The sequence below is a fragment of the Calypte anna genome, chromosome 5A (genome assembly GCF_003957555.1).
Source record: "Calypte anna isolate BGI_N300 chromosome 5A, bCalAnn1_v1.p, whole genome shotgun sequence".
NCBI lineage: Eukaryota > Metazoa > Chordata > Aves > Apodiformes > Trochilidae > Calypte > Calypte anna.
Window position 1 is genome coordinate 657,130 of NC_044251.1, and position 15,336 is coordinate 672,465.

Consider the following 15,336-nt stretch of genomic DNA (forward strand, 5'->3'; position numbering starts at 1 on the left):
CAAATAGAAAGACATTTTGCAACATCTTTATAGCACCTATAGTACAAGAAAAAGTCAAAAACAGTCCTGCACAGCTAAGAAGTTCTGCTGCTTACAAATACACACCAAACAGCAGACTATAAAAGCATCAGGGCAGCACCAGGTGTCTAACAAGGCACAGAATGCAATGCAGTTTTGTACTCTGCTCTGAAACTCTCTGGTACCTCAGATAATTTGGAAGCAGAAAAGTGTTTGCAAGAGAACAGGCAAATCTTCTGTGGGCCAGCTCATAACCAGCTTTAGAACCTGGAAACCAGCCTGGTTCCTGGCTCTCTCTTACCCATCTTCTCCTGCTCCTAGTTCCTTGTGACAAAGTGAGCTTGGTCCCCAGGTGCGCCCCTTTTTCTTCTGGCCTCTCTTCTCTTCTTCCTCTCCTTCCTCCTTTGGAAGGACTGAGCTTCGTCCCCATGTTTTACTGCTTTCAGCAGGAGTCACTTCACAGTAGAAAATAGGAAAGAAAAACAGATACACAAATTAAAGAACTGGTTCCAGAGAAACATCTCAAACATAAGCTGGAACATGAATAGCAATAAAACACCCATTCCAGCTTCTTTCCCATAATTCTGGCCACTTATCAATACAGACTAAACAATCAGAGCCCTTCAAATTTACTCTAGACTGACTTCACAGCTTTATTTCAACATTGGTTTCTCTTTTAGAACAACCAGTTTGATAACAGATGCACAAATATCCTATTATCCAATACACACACAACACATTAACATCCCTTTCATACTTCTTGACATGCTTGTCTCCTGTTTTATTATGGGAACACTATTTTCATGACAAGTGCTCTTATTTTTCTCTCCTTCCAACAGAAACTTAATCCACTCCAATGATGTTTCACAGATCTGTTCTGCAATTAGTAAAAAAATTTAACTTATTCATCTCACAAATGCCTTTTCTATACAAGCAAACAGCATTATTTCAAGAACACTGGCAAGTAAGGTTCAGACTCCAAAGAAGATGACACTACCCCCCTATGACTAGTGCACTCCTCTTTTCTCTCCAAGTGCAAATCAAACACCTTTAGGAACATTTATTTACAGTCCTGTCCCAGATATGGAATCTTGGCATCTTACCACGCTGACAGACTGCAATATTCCCAAATTCAATACTATAGTGAGCTCCTTACACTGTATGGCCCTGAGTCTGGGAATAATGGTAGGACTTGCAGGAGGGCTGGAGCAGCTACTGATTAAGCTTTTCCTTTTATCCATCGTTGGAGAAGCCTGCACAGTGAATTTATGCTGGAAATCTGTTTATCAAAAAAAAAAGAAGAAAAATCAAAACCAAAGCAGAGAGACACAGCTTATTTTTTAATAAGAAAAATGAAATAATGGTAACTTTCAAATAACAATATGGTAACTTTCAGAGAAAGTTACAATTTACAGTTACAATTTACAAGTCACAATTCAATTTACAGAATCTACATAGTAATGAAGTTTTACATCTAATTGCTATCAGCTGTCATACAAGCAGCTACTTCAGAACAAAGATGTGCACTCATGCTCATGAAGTATCTTGTTCATGTGTGCCATACATCCACATACAGATGCCCACGTGTCAACTGACAGTCATGCCAAACCATATCCCTGTATAAATTCCTTTCACCTTATCTCACATTTTCTTAAGCTAAGCAAACATCTAGCAAACCCCAAGAAACAGCTGTTTGTAGACCTAAAGAAAAGCATATTTAATGTGCACATTTCAGCATCACTGCTCTTCTGAACAGTCTCTTCCAGAAGAGAAAATCTAGTGTAAGATATCATCCTTGAGGCAGTGATGAGACTTAGGTGACCTACAAAACCCACACTTCTGTTCCTTGATAGATTTGAATCTCCATACAGAAGTCACAGCAGAAATGCAGAGGATTCAGTATTTCTGAAAATCACCATCTTCATTCTTTAGAGAACACCAATATTTGTCATTTCTTCCAGAAGGGTGGTATTAGAGGTTAATATGGTTCACATTTGAACTAGCAAGGTAAAACTGTAATATCACAGCTATAAACATATTTTTGATGACCTTCAGATTCCTGTATGAAGAAATCCAGTAGATGATGGCTTCTCCTGCAGCATTATGTTAAATATTCCCAGAGCAAGAACCTCCATCATTTTATTAAACTGGTAATTTTGACTATTAAAATGCAACACTAACATTTTTACCACAAATCACATATAGCCATTGACTAACAAACATGTAACATCTCCAGTTTACTTCTGGCCTTCATACTTGGACCTTGGGGACTGCTAACCCCAGGAGCACCAGATTTACTTTCTTGGTTCCGAAGAGGCCTGTTTTTCACAAAATACATATAACATTCTAATGCCTAAAGTTATCAGTAGAAAGGAGCTACCAAAGCTACAGCTTGACCAGCTTCTCCCATTACACTGACACAGCCTAACACATCACCAACCTGAAGGGAGGCTGATATGGTTGCCATCTTTTAACTTGAGCCGGTTTCTCTTGAACTTCCCCATGCGTTTCTTCACCCGAGGCTTCTCCTGACACAGCTGGTGGATGATGATGTTGAGCTCCCTTTCCAGGATGTCTATCTCACGTTCTGCCAGCTCCTGTTCCCTCCTTCGGAGCAACTCCTCATGGTTCTTCTGCTCCACAGCAGCACGAGTCAGCTCCTCTTCCCATGTGCGCAGCTCCTGAAGGCAGATTAGAAAGGAGAAACTAAAAGCTGCTTGGTGATCTTTGGGTTAAGACTCATTCTAAAAGTAGAGCAGCAATGGATTGTGCTCACAGCACAAGTCCTCAAGAACTTCTGTGCTAGTCATTCAAGACCCCTTTGGTACATTTTACCCAAAAGGTGAATAGGATACAATATTCTCTTTCCCCAAGCTAAAGAGGAATACAGTTCTCAAAAGCTGAGGGCAGTCTAGCTACTACTCTTTGGTCTTCTGCTTGTTGAAGCTCCAGGTTTTCAAAAACTGTTCCAATAGTTATGTGATGGGACAACAGCAGTGGAGAAATGCCTATTAGTGGTTTTTCTCCAAAACTACTATAATATATGAATAAAAATGTTTTCCGTACTTTTGTAGGACTTCTCTACCCTGGTCAAAGGTCTCATTTCACAGAATTGTCATGGTTGGAGAAGACCTCTAAGATCACTGTGTCCAACCATCAACACCTCCAAGAAAAATAATTAAAAAAACCCAAAACAAACCACCATCCCACTAGAACGTATTCTGAAGTGCCTCATCTACACAGTTTTTATATACCTCCAGGGATGGTGATTCCACCACCTCCCTGGGCAGCCCCTTCCAACACCTAACCACTCAGTAAAGAAATTCCTCCTTATCTCTTACTCTAAACCTCCCCTGGTGCAATTTCATTTCCTCTAGTCCTACCATGGTTCACTTGAGAGAAGAGGCCAACACCCATCTGCCAATTCCCCCAGGCTCTCCTCACAGGACTTGTTCTCTAGACCCTTCACCAGCTTGGTTACCCTTCTCTGAACCTGCTCCAGCACCTCAGTGCCTTTATTGTACTGAGGGTCCAAAACTGAACACAGCATTTGACATGTGGCCTCACCAGTGCTGAGTACAGGGGCACCATCACTTCTCCTGCTGGCCACACTGTTCCTGATCCAGGCCAGGATGCTACTGGCCTTCTTAGCCACCTGGGCACACTGCTGGCTCGTATTCAGCCAAGTGTGGACCAGCACCCCCAGGCCCTTTTCCATCAGGCAGCTTTCCAGCCACTTCTCTCCAGTCTTGTAGTGTTGGGGTTGTTGTGACCAAAAGGCAGGACTCAGCACTTTGTCTCATTAAACCTCACACAATTGGCCTCAGCCCATCCATTGAACCTGTCCAGATCACTCTGCAGAGCCTTCCTGCTCTCAAGCAGATCAACACTACCACCCAACTTGATGTTGTCTGCAAAATTCCTAAGAAAGCACTTAAACTCTACATCTAGATTGTTGATAAACATACTGAACATGGATGGACCCAAACCTGAGCCCTGGGGAACACCACTGGTGACCAGCTGCCAACTGGATTTATCTCTGTTGACTATAACTCTCTGGGCTCAGACATCCAGTTTGTAACCCAGTGATGAGTTTACATGTCTATGCCATGAGCCACCAGCTTTTGTAGGAAAGAGCTGTGGGAGACTGTGTCAAAGGCTTTACTGAAGTCCAGGTAGACAATGTCCAGAACCTTTCCCTCATCCAGGTGGAGGGAAATCCACCTGGCTGTAGAACAAGATCGAGCTGGTCAAGCAGGACCTGCCTTTCCTGAACCCACACTGGCTGATCCCCTGCCTGCCCTGCACTTGCTATGTGAGCACACTCAAAAAGAACCTCTCAGTAATTTTTGCAGGCCCTGTAGTCAGACTGACAGGCTGCAGTTCCCTGTATCACCCTTCTGGTCCTTCTTGTAGACAGGAGTCACACTCAGGAACCTCCTGCCATATGAGACCTTCCCTGTTAACCAAGACTGTTGATAAATGATAAGAGAGTGGTTTGACAAGCTCCTCTGCAACCTCCCTCAGTACTCTTGAGTGGATCCCATCCAGCCCCATAGACTTGTGAGTGGGAAGAGACTGTCAACTTAGAAAAGTATTACTTTAGTGATTGCACTGTAGTATTTCAAACCAACAATGAACCCAACAGTCAATCACATACCAAATTAACTCTGGGATGCACTAAATGATGCCCTCTTTGAATTATTAAATGGGAAAACTATAATCCAGTGAGCGCAAGCATGGAGTGTTTTCCTCTATTTACCTTTTCTTTGGCTCTGAGCTGATCAAACATCTCTTGGATCTCTTGTTTCCAGTCTTCCTGCAGGGAGTGGAAGGAATCTTTGGGCATTTCAAAGAAACCAGACTCTTCTATGGCAGTAAGATGGTCTAGGATACTGGCAAAGGAAGGTCGTGAGTGTGGGTCAGGATTCCAACAATCTACAACAGGACAAAGACAAGAAACTGTTAATTAAGCATCTCTTAGGATGGAGGTTTGAGAGGATGAGCAGTACTTTACTGATCCCCAGTGGCTAAGAGTGGCATGTACACTATCTGTGCTATCCCATTTTCTCTTTTCCCACTTGCATTGACCATTGTCAGATAATGGGTCAAGTATGGAATTCAGGCTTTCGTGTTTACAGAACATCCAACATCACCTAACATCTTGGACTACCTGGTCTCTAGGTTTATTGCAATATTGTGCCAAGTAAAACAGAGGTTCACTGATTTTATAGAAAGTTGCATTTTCAAGCAAATATTTAAGGCATAAATTGAATTTTTTTTAAAAATATTTTAAGCTGTGTGTGCTTACAGAGTGGAGATACTGTGTGAGACTCTTGTGAACAGCTCTTTTATCACACACTACAGAGTTAACAGCCATACTCCAGGTGGTTATCTATCAGAGTTCCTTCTAATGTCAAACTAAGCTGAGTCATTATGAATCTCTTCCACAGAGCTGAAAATCTCCCCTTCAAATCAGACTGGGCATAACTTGTTTGGGATTCAATATTCAAGTAAATGACACCAAATAGGAAATACAGACTTTTCTTATTTTTAAGTGTTCTTTTTTAATACTTAAGTGTTGTGGGGTTTTTTATATGGCATTTTTCTTTTTAAGAGAAACTGCAGAGAAAACAGCAGATTTACTATTTAATGCAATGACCTACCCAATTACTGAACTCTCAAACTGCAGAATTTAAGGTATCTCACCACTGAAGGCAACTCAACTAGCAAAAGTACAATGTCCATTTACTGTGACAGGAATCAACCATTGAAAACAGGAATGGAAACAGAAAATGGTATAAAGTAATATCTCAAGCTATGAAATCATTAAGAACATGTTTTTAAAAAAGCCACTAAGTCAAAATGTTTGACTTAACATTTCTGAATAGGAAATTCTTATTCAGTCTGCCTCTTAATTCAACTTTTTTTTTTTTTGTCCCCCCTTACTCCTTCAGAAAACAATTTTCTCATTCTGTGTTATCCCATACTGGCACTTACACAGGTTCTTGTTCAAACAAGTATCCTTGTACTCTTTAGTCCTGCTCTAATACTGCACGACAACATTTGAGAAGAACCAAACAGCAAAACTCAGCATTCAAGTGCATTTCTAAGGTACACAGCACTTGTGCATGAATGGAAGAAACTTACACGTGAGCCTCTCTCAGGATGCTCACACTATCACTGTTCCAAATGGTCACTGCATTAGAGACACACATTGCTGCAGCAAGAGACAGGAGTTATAAAAATAATCTAAAGTTTCCTAGTCCTTCCAGCTGGAAAAAAAAGGAACATTCTTAAAAAAAAATTGGTGGTATCCTAAAAGACACTCATTCATCAGTTCTGTGGATTGAAATACACAAGGGAGCAGACGTAATTAAAAATAAATCCCACTTGACTGTTGAGGGTTGGACGTGCAGGTCCTTGACTTTAGCATTACATTTGGGAGCTTTGGTCTCAAAACTGTTGGTATCAAGATGCTGGTATATAAGCAGACAACCAAGTTCCAGGAGGCATAAGCTGGAACACATTTGTGTTTATAGATTTCAAATTGCTTCTCTAATCAAAGCAGAGACCTGAGAATGTTCAAGTGCTCTGACAGTCCCCTGCTGATGACCAATTAGCAGCAATGGGCAATGCAGCTGGGCTGCCAGTGCCATAATCCCTGCCTCTTTACCCCAGGTTTGAAGCACAGCAAAAGCAAACATGACCCAAAGTAAAACAAAATGCTGTGGCCAGCCAAATCCATGAATGGGTGACCAGGATAAGCATGCAGGTGGCCCGTGGCTTTAATTTTCCCAGGCCTGGATCTGCCATTGTTGGCACTAATGAGGACAGTTGTAGCACACAAGACTCTTCTGTAAAGAGGGAAAGTTCAGCTTTGTTGTCTCACTGAAGACCACCAAGGCAGTAATTCAAAAGCAAAGGCAGCATTAGGGGAACAAGAGGGGAAGCAGCCTGCTTGCAAAACAGTTTTGGTGAAGGGGCAGAAAGTAATTTGTTTTCTTGTTCTCTTCTCCCCCTGCACAAGGAGAAGCCAAGCGTTCCAACGCCACGTGGGATGCCCACCCTGGGCTGATGGGTTCAACCTCAGGCCATGTGTCTCCACCAGACTTTCCCAACAGAGGGCATTATTTTTAAAACCCCAGCAGCAAACAGGGGTCACTTGTATTTCAGAAATCCAAGGTCCTTGTTTTAGGGAGCCATGACAAAATAAACTGCTCTGACAAGTCTCTAAACTGTTTCAAATGCAGTTTCTTGGTTTATGTTGTTTCCCAGCTACTATCCTTGACTTAAGTCTTACGTGTGACTTAGTCTGTTATCTACAGAAAAAAAAAAGAAGTATTCTAAAAGCAGAAAAACCCCTAACATTTTCTTGCATGAACCTAATTCCTTTCTTAAGGCTAAAAACACCACCAGAGGCTACAGTCTATCAGTTCTATGTTCAGATTTGGTTTTCCATCACTAAGACTTTAACACAAGTTTTATTTCTCTTTACCTCAGTTTTTCATTGTGCCAGATAGCTGCAAAAAAACTTATTACATATAAGCACCTGGAAATCTTTGGGAACAGGGAATTTAGAAAAAAACATTCAAGGTATTACTGTGAAATCAGAAGAGAAGGAAGGAGGAATAAGTGAAGCTCAGGTGTGCCAGTAGTTGCAATATACAGCAGAGTAGGTCACATAGGTGCTACCTGACTGAATCCTTTCTAATCATGACAATAATATCACAATCTGGTAACAAAAGTTTTATATTTATTTCGTCCATATGTAGCCCACCTTGGGCATGAACTATCTCCACACACAAAGCAGAAAATTGCATCGTTCTGACTGAAAATTCTTTGTTTTTCAGTTTCAAAGCCACATGTATGCTCTCTTCCTGAAACATCAGAAGGATCAACTTGCATCCCTGATCAACTGCAAGATGTTCAACTATGAATTTCAAAACAAGTTGAAGATTTCAGAAGTTTAAAGCAGACCAAAACATGTGAAATTTTGGTGTGGTGAGTTTTTACTACTAGAAAACAAGCTAGATGATGACAGCAATAACCCCAATATAATAATAATTCCTATAACCCCAGCTGACAAAAACTGGCAGAGAAATTTCTTTCACTCAGTACTCCTGCAATAGAATAAGAGTTGCAGCACACCAAGAGCCAAGCCTAACACACATAATAATTTGCACCACTGAATAAAGCCACGTGAGAAATCTGTGCTCAAGTATCAAAACCAACACAAGGAGAGACAATGATCAGGAGCATTTTATAAAGAGGACAAACAATACTGACATCCCAGCTGGCTTACCTTCCATGAGTTTGGCAAAAGGCTCTGGACAAGTGGAAGGGATTGGAAGGGCAAGTTTATTCATGGCAACACCGTATGCTACTGCAAGACCATCAATTCCTCGGAATGGTACTTCTCCTGTCAGCAGCTCCCAGAGCAGCACACCATAACTACCAGGAAAAAAAACAGGGAAGAGAATAGGTTATTTGACTTTAATGCTCTCTGTTCAGCATATAAAAATTATAGCTGATTATTTCTTTCCATCAAGGTTGTCTCTCTCTCTTACTGTATCAAGAGCCTCTTTTGACAAAAAATAAACAGGAGTTTAAGGATTTGCCTTTTTCCTTTGGGCTTCATAGGATTCATAAGACACTAAAGGAGAATAAATAATAGATTGAGTGTCTATTTGGTCTGACTAAATCTGATTGATCACTCATGTTTAGTTTGGATGCAAGTGTTGATATCAAAAGTAGGAAAAACTACCAAAGAGTTGTGTTATTACTTACCACAGCTGCTAGGTAAAACAATTGTCTTGATGGTAAGGAAAGGGTAAGGAAAGCACCACTAATATGCTCAAAGCATATCTTCCACAGGGTATTTTTTAAAAGAAAAAGGAACAGTTCTAACAGGCACTAAAAGTATATATAGCAGGAAATGTCCCTGTGTTTCTAACAAAGCAATGTCACCTCCTCATGTACTTACAGTTCACTGCTGAGAATACTGTTTCACAGGGCTGTGGATACACTGCTGTGTGACATCTGAACAGCAATCAAGCCAAGTGATTAACAGCAAAAGGGGTACTGAGGAGGCTCTGTTAGCCATTAACTCTCAAGCAGGGTATTGAGAATTAAAAAGAGAAAAAGCCAGAGACAAGAGATTTATATAAAAAAGGCACAGGGCCTCTGCTTGTTCTCAACAGGGAAGAAGAAAAAGTGGTCAAACATTTATTTTTTTTTTTCCTCTTCCAGCAGTAATTTGTGGACTTGAATTACAAAATGACTCATGTGATGCAGACCATGCATACAAGTCAACTGACACTTGTATGAATAATTAACCATCTTCCAGAGAGCCAGTAATCACTTAAGCCCTTTAACACTGGATTTTCAAAGGGAGGGAAGCTGGAGGTCTGCAGGATTTCACCCGTCATTTTACTGCATGTGTTGCAAGCCTGTGAACTTAGAAAAGAAACAGTAAACACTTCTCACTGTTCAGTGTCATTTGTACCACAGGTTCCTCTTCTCCACCTCCCTAAATTGCTCATCTCTGCACTTTCCTTGAGAAAGGAGGTCCCAGCAATATCAAAAATGAAAATGCTACTTTTGTTAAGAAAAGCAAACAAACTTCATTTTAATAGCTACTAATATCCTGCATGCTACTGGACTGGCAGATTCAGAGATAACATTTGCTGCTTATTTCCCAACAGTTGTGTACACTTTTCCCACATGAGCTTCTCCCAGTATTACCAGTCAAGATGTATCTGCCAGGTACTGAAGGTTTGCCAGGACTTCATTTCATACAGAAGCCTGCAAGCAGTCAGACTGTGGATGGAAGTGCTTGCCAATACCTGATTCAAATGAAATATTCTAATGACTGAAGTTCCTTTGCCCACCACTGAATAACAAACGTCTTGATCTGCTCATCAGATTGTCTTAGGTAGTTCTGGTATTCCATTCCTAAACTAAAATTAAAATCCTAATGATTTCACTGGTCTCAGAGTAGATACATCTTAACAGCATTAAATTAACACATGGGACTCAGATGAAGGTTGTATGGTGTCTTTATCTTCTGCATACCAATTATACTGGCAGCACAATTGTCCTTTAAGCAGCCCCAGCCAAAAATGAAGTGTCCAGCAAACAAGGAATACATTTAAGGAATTAAAATTACAGGAAAGCTTGAATTATATGTTTACTAAATCAGCTTGTTGTACAGTACTGCAAAAGAACTGCGCTTTGATCTAACCCTTGCAAATGCAAAGCAAATCTGCACTTCTCAAACACAAAAATGGAATTACAGGAACTTTTACAGGAATTTTTATTTAAATAAAAATGCAGCTTCTTTGTCCTCTGTGAAATTTAAGCACAAGCTTCCTGCTGCCTATCTAAAGCTTGTGTGTACAGCAGAGCAAAGTTCTTAGCAGCAGATTTTCACTAGCAAGATTTGTCCAGTATTGTTACTACCAAGAAGCTATACAGTGGCTCAGATGCTGGTGGTAAGACAGCAGTGTGTGGGAGCAGCCCTCAGCCTTCTTATTTCTTCGTCAACCCTTCTTTAAAGTGGGACAAAAAATACAGATTGAGTTTGTTAAATGACTCTTGGTATTTGTTTTGGAAGGAACTGCATAAAGTATTTTATGGTGAGATAATATTGATTCAGTAAATTTCAGTCCTGGCAAACATCATCTTTACCTGTTTGTGCAGTGAGAACAGAAGCAGAACAAGATTCTGCTGAAAGGCTGGGCAACAATTCAGTAGCAGGCTCTGCAGAAAAGGTGTTGAAATAAAAGGGTTTCTGAATGTTAGGAACAAAGCCAATTTTGTTGCTGCTGCACAGGATAACAGGAAGGTTACCAGGCAAGAAACTCCCTCAACTCCAGTGATTACACAAGAGGCTGAAGTGGACAAGAAGAGGGGCAAGTCTGACAGGATGAAAAAGTTCATTTGGGTGAGAATTTCAAGTTGCATCCTTGGGTGGGGACAGGTTTTATTACACAAGTCCATGACTGCACTTGTAAGATGGAGTGCTGAGAATCATTGACACAGGAGTAGTGACTGCACTGGCAAGTATTTGCCCTCTGTATGCATGCTTCAAACACTTTCTTTTCAGCTTATTTACTATGACTCAAGGTTTTGGTCATCAGAGAGGGAAAGCATATTCAGAGACAGTACAACAACTCTCTGAATTGTGATAACCCTCTGTTTCAGGAAGTGCACTGAGGGGAACTCAAATTGTTTTCATGGAAAGTGATGAAGGAATTTTAAAATTAAAACACAATCTTGTGAAGAACTGGCAGATAATGTAAGTGATTTACAGTCCTTAAGTGCTGAATTGATTTCCAGTTCTTAAGCCAACAACCAAACTGATATTTTTGCACAGGTTTAGAGACACTTGAGCTACCCTCACAAAAATCAAAAGATGACCTATAAACTCTTACCTTTTTTAAAATGAGGTCAAACTAGCACAGAACATCTACTGATGTGTTCTCAGCATGCCTGAATTACTAAAATTACAATTATAGAGAAATTGTTTCTTCCTCCCCTAGTTTCTACCTCCCCTACTCCTTCTTCCCCAGGTTACCTTTCAAGGCCACTCCTAGCACTGCTTCAAAGAAAAGCAAATTGAGATTTGAGCTTTACAAGCCATGCACAAATCAGGATTGTCACCATGAGCTCTTAAAAGGTGAACAGCCTTGAGGTTTTCATCTCAGGCTTCACTCAGAACAGAAGCTCAGTTCTTCCTCAACTAATTCCATCTAATTCATCTGTTTCAAGAGTTCAGTACTTCTCCTGTGTCACTTTGTGTCCTAGAGCTATTTACTGAATCCTAGATTCACCAGTTCACTTAATGATCATGCTCAAACTCAGCTGCTGGAGGTCAATGAGCCAACTCTTTTACTCTCCCCACCAAAGTAGCTCTTATAAACAAAATTCCCAGTGCATGAATAGAGAAGAAAAAACATGCAAGTCAGTACTTATGCACGAAGTACTCAGACCTAGAGATTTATTATTTTATGTGAAAGACTAAAGGAATGGTAATAATAAGATTATTATGAAAGTGAAAAAACAGTATTCAGACTGAAACTGCACGGAGTTGATGGTTGTGTTATGAACACATACATCCGTGACAAAGAATGACCAAAACATGACATTATCTTACTGTTAGCAAAGTAGTAAAAAAAATAGCAATTTCAAGTACTTGAGCCACTGTTTCATGGCCTTTGATTACATCAGCAAATAGCCAAATAAGCAAAAAAAGTATGATTTAGATAAAGCAGAAGTAAATGGAATTAGGAATGCCAGGATAACCTGAATGTAAATTCAGAGAACACCAGAAATCTAGAGGCATGCAGGAGCTGGCCCACCACCTTCTACAGTCAGAACCCGTGTTTGCAGTTAACACAAAGCAGTCTGACAGATGCCAAACTGGTGGATAAAGCTTTTCTAAGACCTGAATTTGATCATTTGGCTCACCATAACTCACTCTTAAAGCATAAAAGCGTTTTCCTAGCAGGTGTACTTATTCTTTAGCATCCAGTCATTTAATGCCAAACCAGTACCTCCAGACATCGCTGCCTTTGGAGAACATGGAGGAGCGGATGACCTCGGGAGCCATCCAGGCATATGTCCCAGCTGCACTCATTTTGGTGGTTTTATGCCATTCCCTGGCCAAGCCGAAATCCGTGATCTTCAATATCTTGTTGCTCAGATCTCCATTTTCCACCTTTTCGAGTATCAGTACTGGAGAAAAGGGAAAGGGAGGAGAAATAAAAGGGTACGCAGAGTGAAGGCAGTATTTGTGCACAAGACCCCCCAAACTTCATGCTTGTCCCTACTTTTAGTCATTCAAACAGACCACACCAAGCCCCAGAGAAGAAACAGATAACAGTTATTTCATGTAGCACCTCTAGGTTTTCTGTATAACAATTCTCTGCTAAGAAGTGAACCACTGTAGCTTCTAGAAATCCAGATAAGGGAAGACTTTTCCAAATTAATCCTCTCTCAGCAAGCCAATAATAGCATCTTCTTGAACTGCTGAGAGGATTTAATTTTTTTTAAATCCAGATACACACACAAGCTGGATACACCTTTCATGTAAACTTCTAGGAGTGGAAGATCTGTGCACTCAAGACATTCTTATGTCACAATTGAAAAAAAAAAATAAGATTGATGATCATGGAATCACAGAAGGATAGGGGTTGGAAAGGACCTCAAGAGATCATCTGCCAGATCAGGGTCATAATATGCTCAGTTCCAGACTTCATACACACCACCATGTAACAGATTCCCTCATGCATCATTATGAAACTAATATTTTTAACGAAGCTGCTGAAGTTTCTACCATGTTTCAGTGGCAATGGAGTTTATACCCAAGAACTGGAAAAAAACCCTTGAGTCAGAATTCAAGAACGTTTTGTCCTAAGACAGATATTCCTCTTTACCCCAAAAGCTGTATTGTCACACCAGTGTGATGTGAGTGTGTAAAGCAGAGGCTGTGAGCACCCCCCTGCTTTAGCAGCACCACCTCCTCACCCTCTTTATCTAAAGTGACCACACAAGCTGCACCAGCAATGCAATACCAAGCAACAGAATATAACAGGCATTAAGCTCCCATAACTAATGTAGCCAGAAGCCCATGAAATTATTTTCAGCCACTTTGTAAAGAGCTGCAAAGAAAAAAAATGCTTGTATTACTTAGTCCAACAGCTTTACTGTAAAAGGCAGTAAATACACCATAATACACTAGTACACCATCACTATGTATCTACTTTATTTCTAATGCCATTACAGATACAAGTTCTGAGAAAACAAGAGGATTTTTTTTGCCCCTTTCTATGTAGGTGTGTGTGAATTAGTATCTGTCAGTGTCAATCATTAAATTCAGTCGTTCATTGGGTGAAGTATCACTCTGAAGCTAACATTTTTTTGGAAAAAAAGTCGTTTATGGTCATTCCTATACTTCCCTCCAATAATCAAAATTGTATTTTCCGTTAAATAAAAATCAGAAGTGTTATTTGAGCCCTCTGCATAGGTAATACACATCTAAATGTTCAAATGATGGATTTGCTTTATTGAAAACCTATTCTCTGAAAACGTAATAAAAAAGTCAGCTACCCTTTTCCACAAGGCCTCAGAATTCACAAAATACTGCTTTAATAAAGATTTTTGTGCACTAAGTAAAGCTGTGTATGAACTTCTTGCTTCTTTCACAAAATTCCTAGCACATTCAACAGGCCATTTTCCTATCTGCAGAGGAAGGAGTGGGAAGCCTCATGTTACTGTTCTCTTAAACTGGGCAAAACCACACGTAGAGCCACACTTGATGGTGGAACACAACCACCACACGAAACAAAGGTACAGAAGAAGGCTTTCTTTTGTGCTGCTGCTTCCACCAAACTCAACTTTTTCCCTTCTTTATAGCAGCTAACAGCTAAGAGAAAAGGCTGAACAAGTTACTCACTGACTGCAAGAGTGAAAAACTTCCTAGAACATACACATTCTACGTTTCCCCTCCTAGCATGTACCCACTTTGCCTAAAGAGCTGGCAAAATGATATAATCTCATTTTCAATTTAAATGCAGTAATAGAGAGATATGCAGTGGAACTGTAATGGTAAAGTAAAACTCAGAAACAAGAAAACACACATTTGGGTTGTCTATTTTATTTTTTTTTTTCTTTCTGCCATAAGCACAAGAAGCAACAAGCAAATTTGCAGGTCACAAGGTAACCAGATTCTGCCTGAATGAGCTCAGCAACAGGACAAAGTCAGGTATCACAGTTGGGTTGCACATATCTTCCCAGCAAGAGATTATTTAAATTTAATTACCTTGGTTTGTATTAAGTTCTAAGAAAATAATTAGTACTTACACACTTACAGACCTTCTGTATCCTTGAACTTGTTCTTTTGTCAGATGTAGGCTAAGTGTGCTGAATTACCATGACAAAAGACCACAAAGAAGGGCAATGAAAAATCTGGGTTTATTGCAAGTCCTGGATTCCTTAGTTACATTCTTGCCTCCCCTTCCTTGTAGTAACCCTGCAACTCAAAATTGTCAAAATTAATTTTAAGAGACATCTCTCTCTAGAGCTTCAGTTTCATTTCTCCTGGGTCAGTATCAACAGACTCACTTGGAACTGCTAAGAGTCTCACCTATCAGGTTTTCAGACTGAAAACCTTGACTCTCCCTCCTGCATTTGCTTGGATTTCAATGAAGAACCTTGTAAAGAGGCAAAATATTAACTCGTTTCAGTTTCCTCCTTAAAAATCTCATTTATGGAGAACACAAGGCAGGTTGCTAGGACACTGCAAACGCATTT

The 15,336-nt window shown here is 40.2% G+C and overlaps 1 protein-coding gene across 1 annotated transcript in view; it reads right to left on the bottom strand.

Annotated features, from left to right (window-relative positions):
- The window catches only part of MAP3K9 (mitogen-activated protein kinase kinase kinase 9), a 44,522-nt gene that overhangs the window by 6,952 nt on the left and 22,234 nt on the right, over window positions 1-15,336 (bottom strand). The window contains 6 exon segments of the mRNA XM_030451909.1: window positions 320-473; window positions 1,175-1,297; window positions 2,459-2,699; window positions 4,781-4,956; window positions 8,324-8,472; window positions 12,579-12,759. Of these exon segments, the coding sequence (XP_030307769.1) occupies window positions 320-473; window positions 1,175-1,297; window positions 2,459-2,699; window positions 4,781-4,956; window positions 8,324-8,472; window positions 12,579-12,759 (1,024 nt within the window).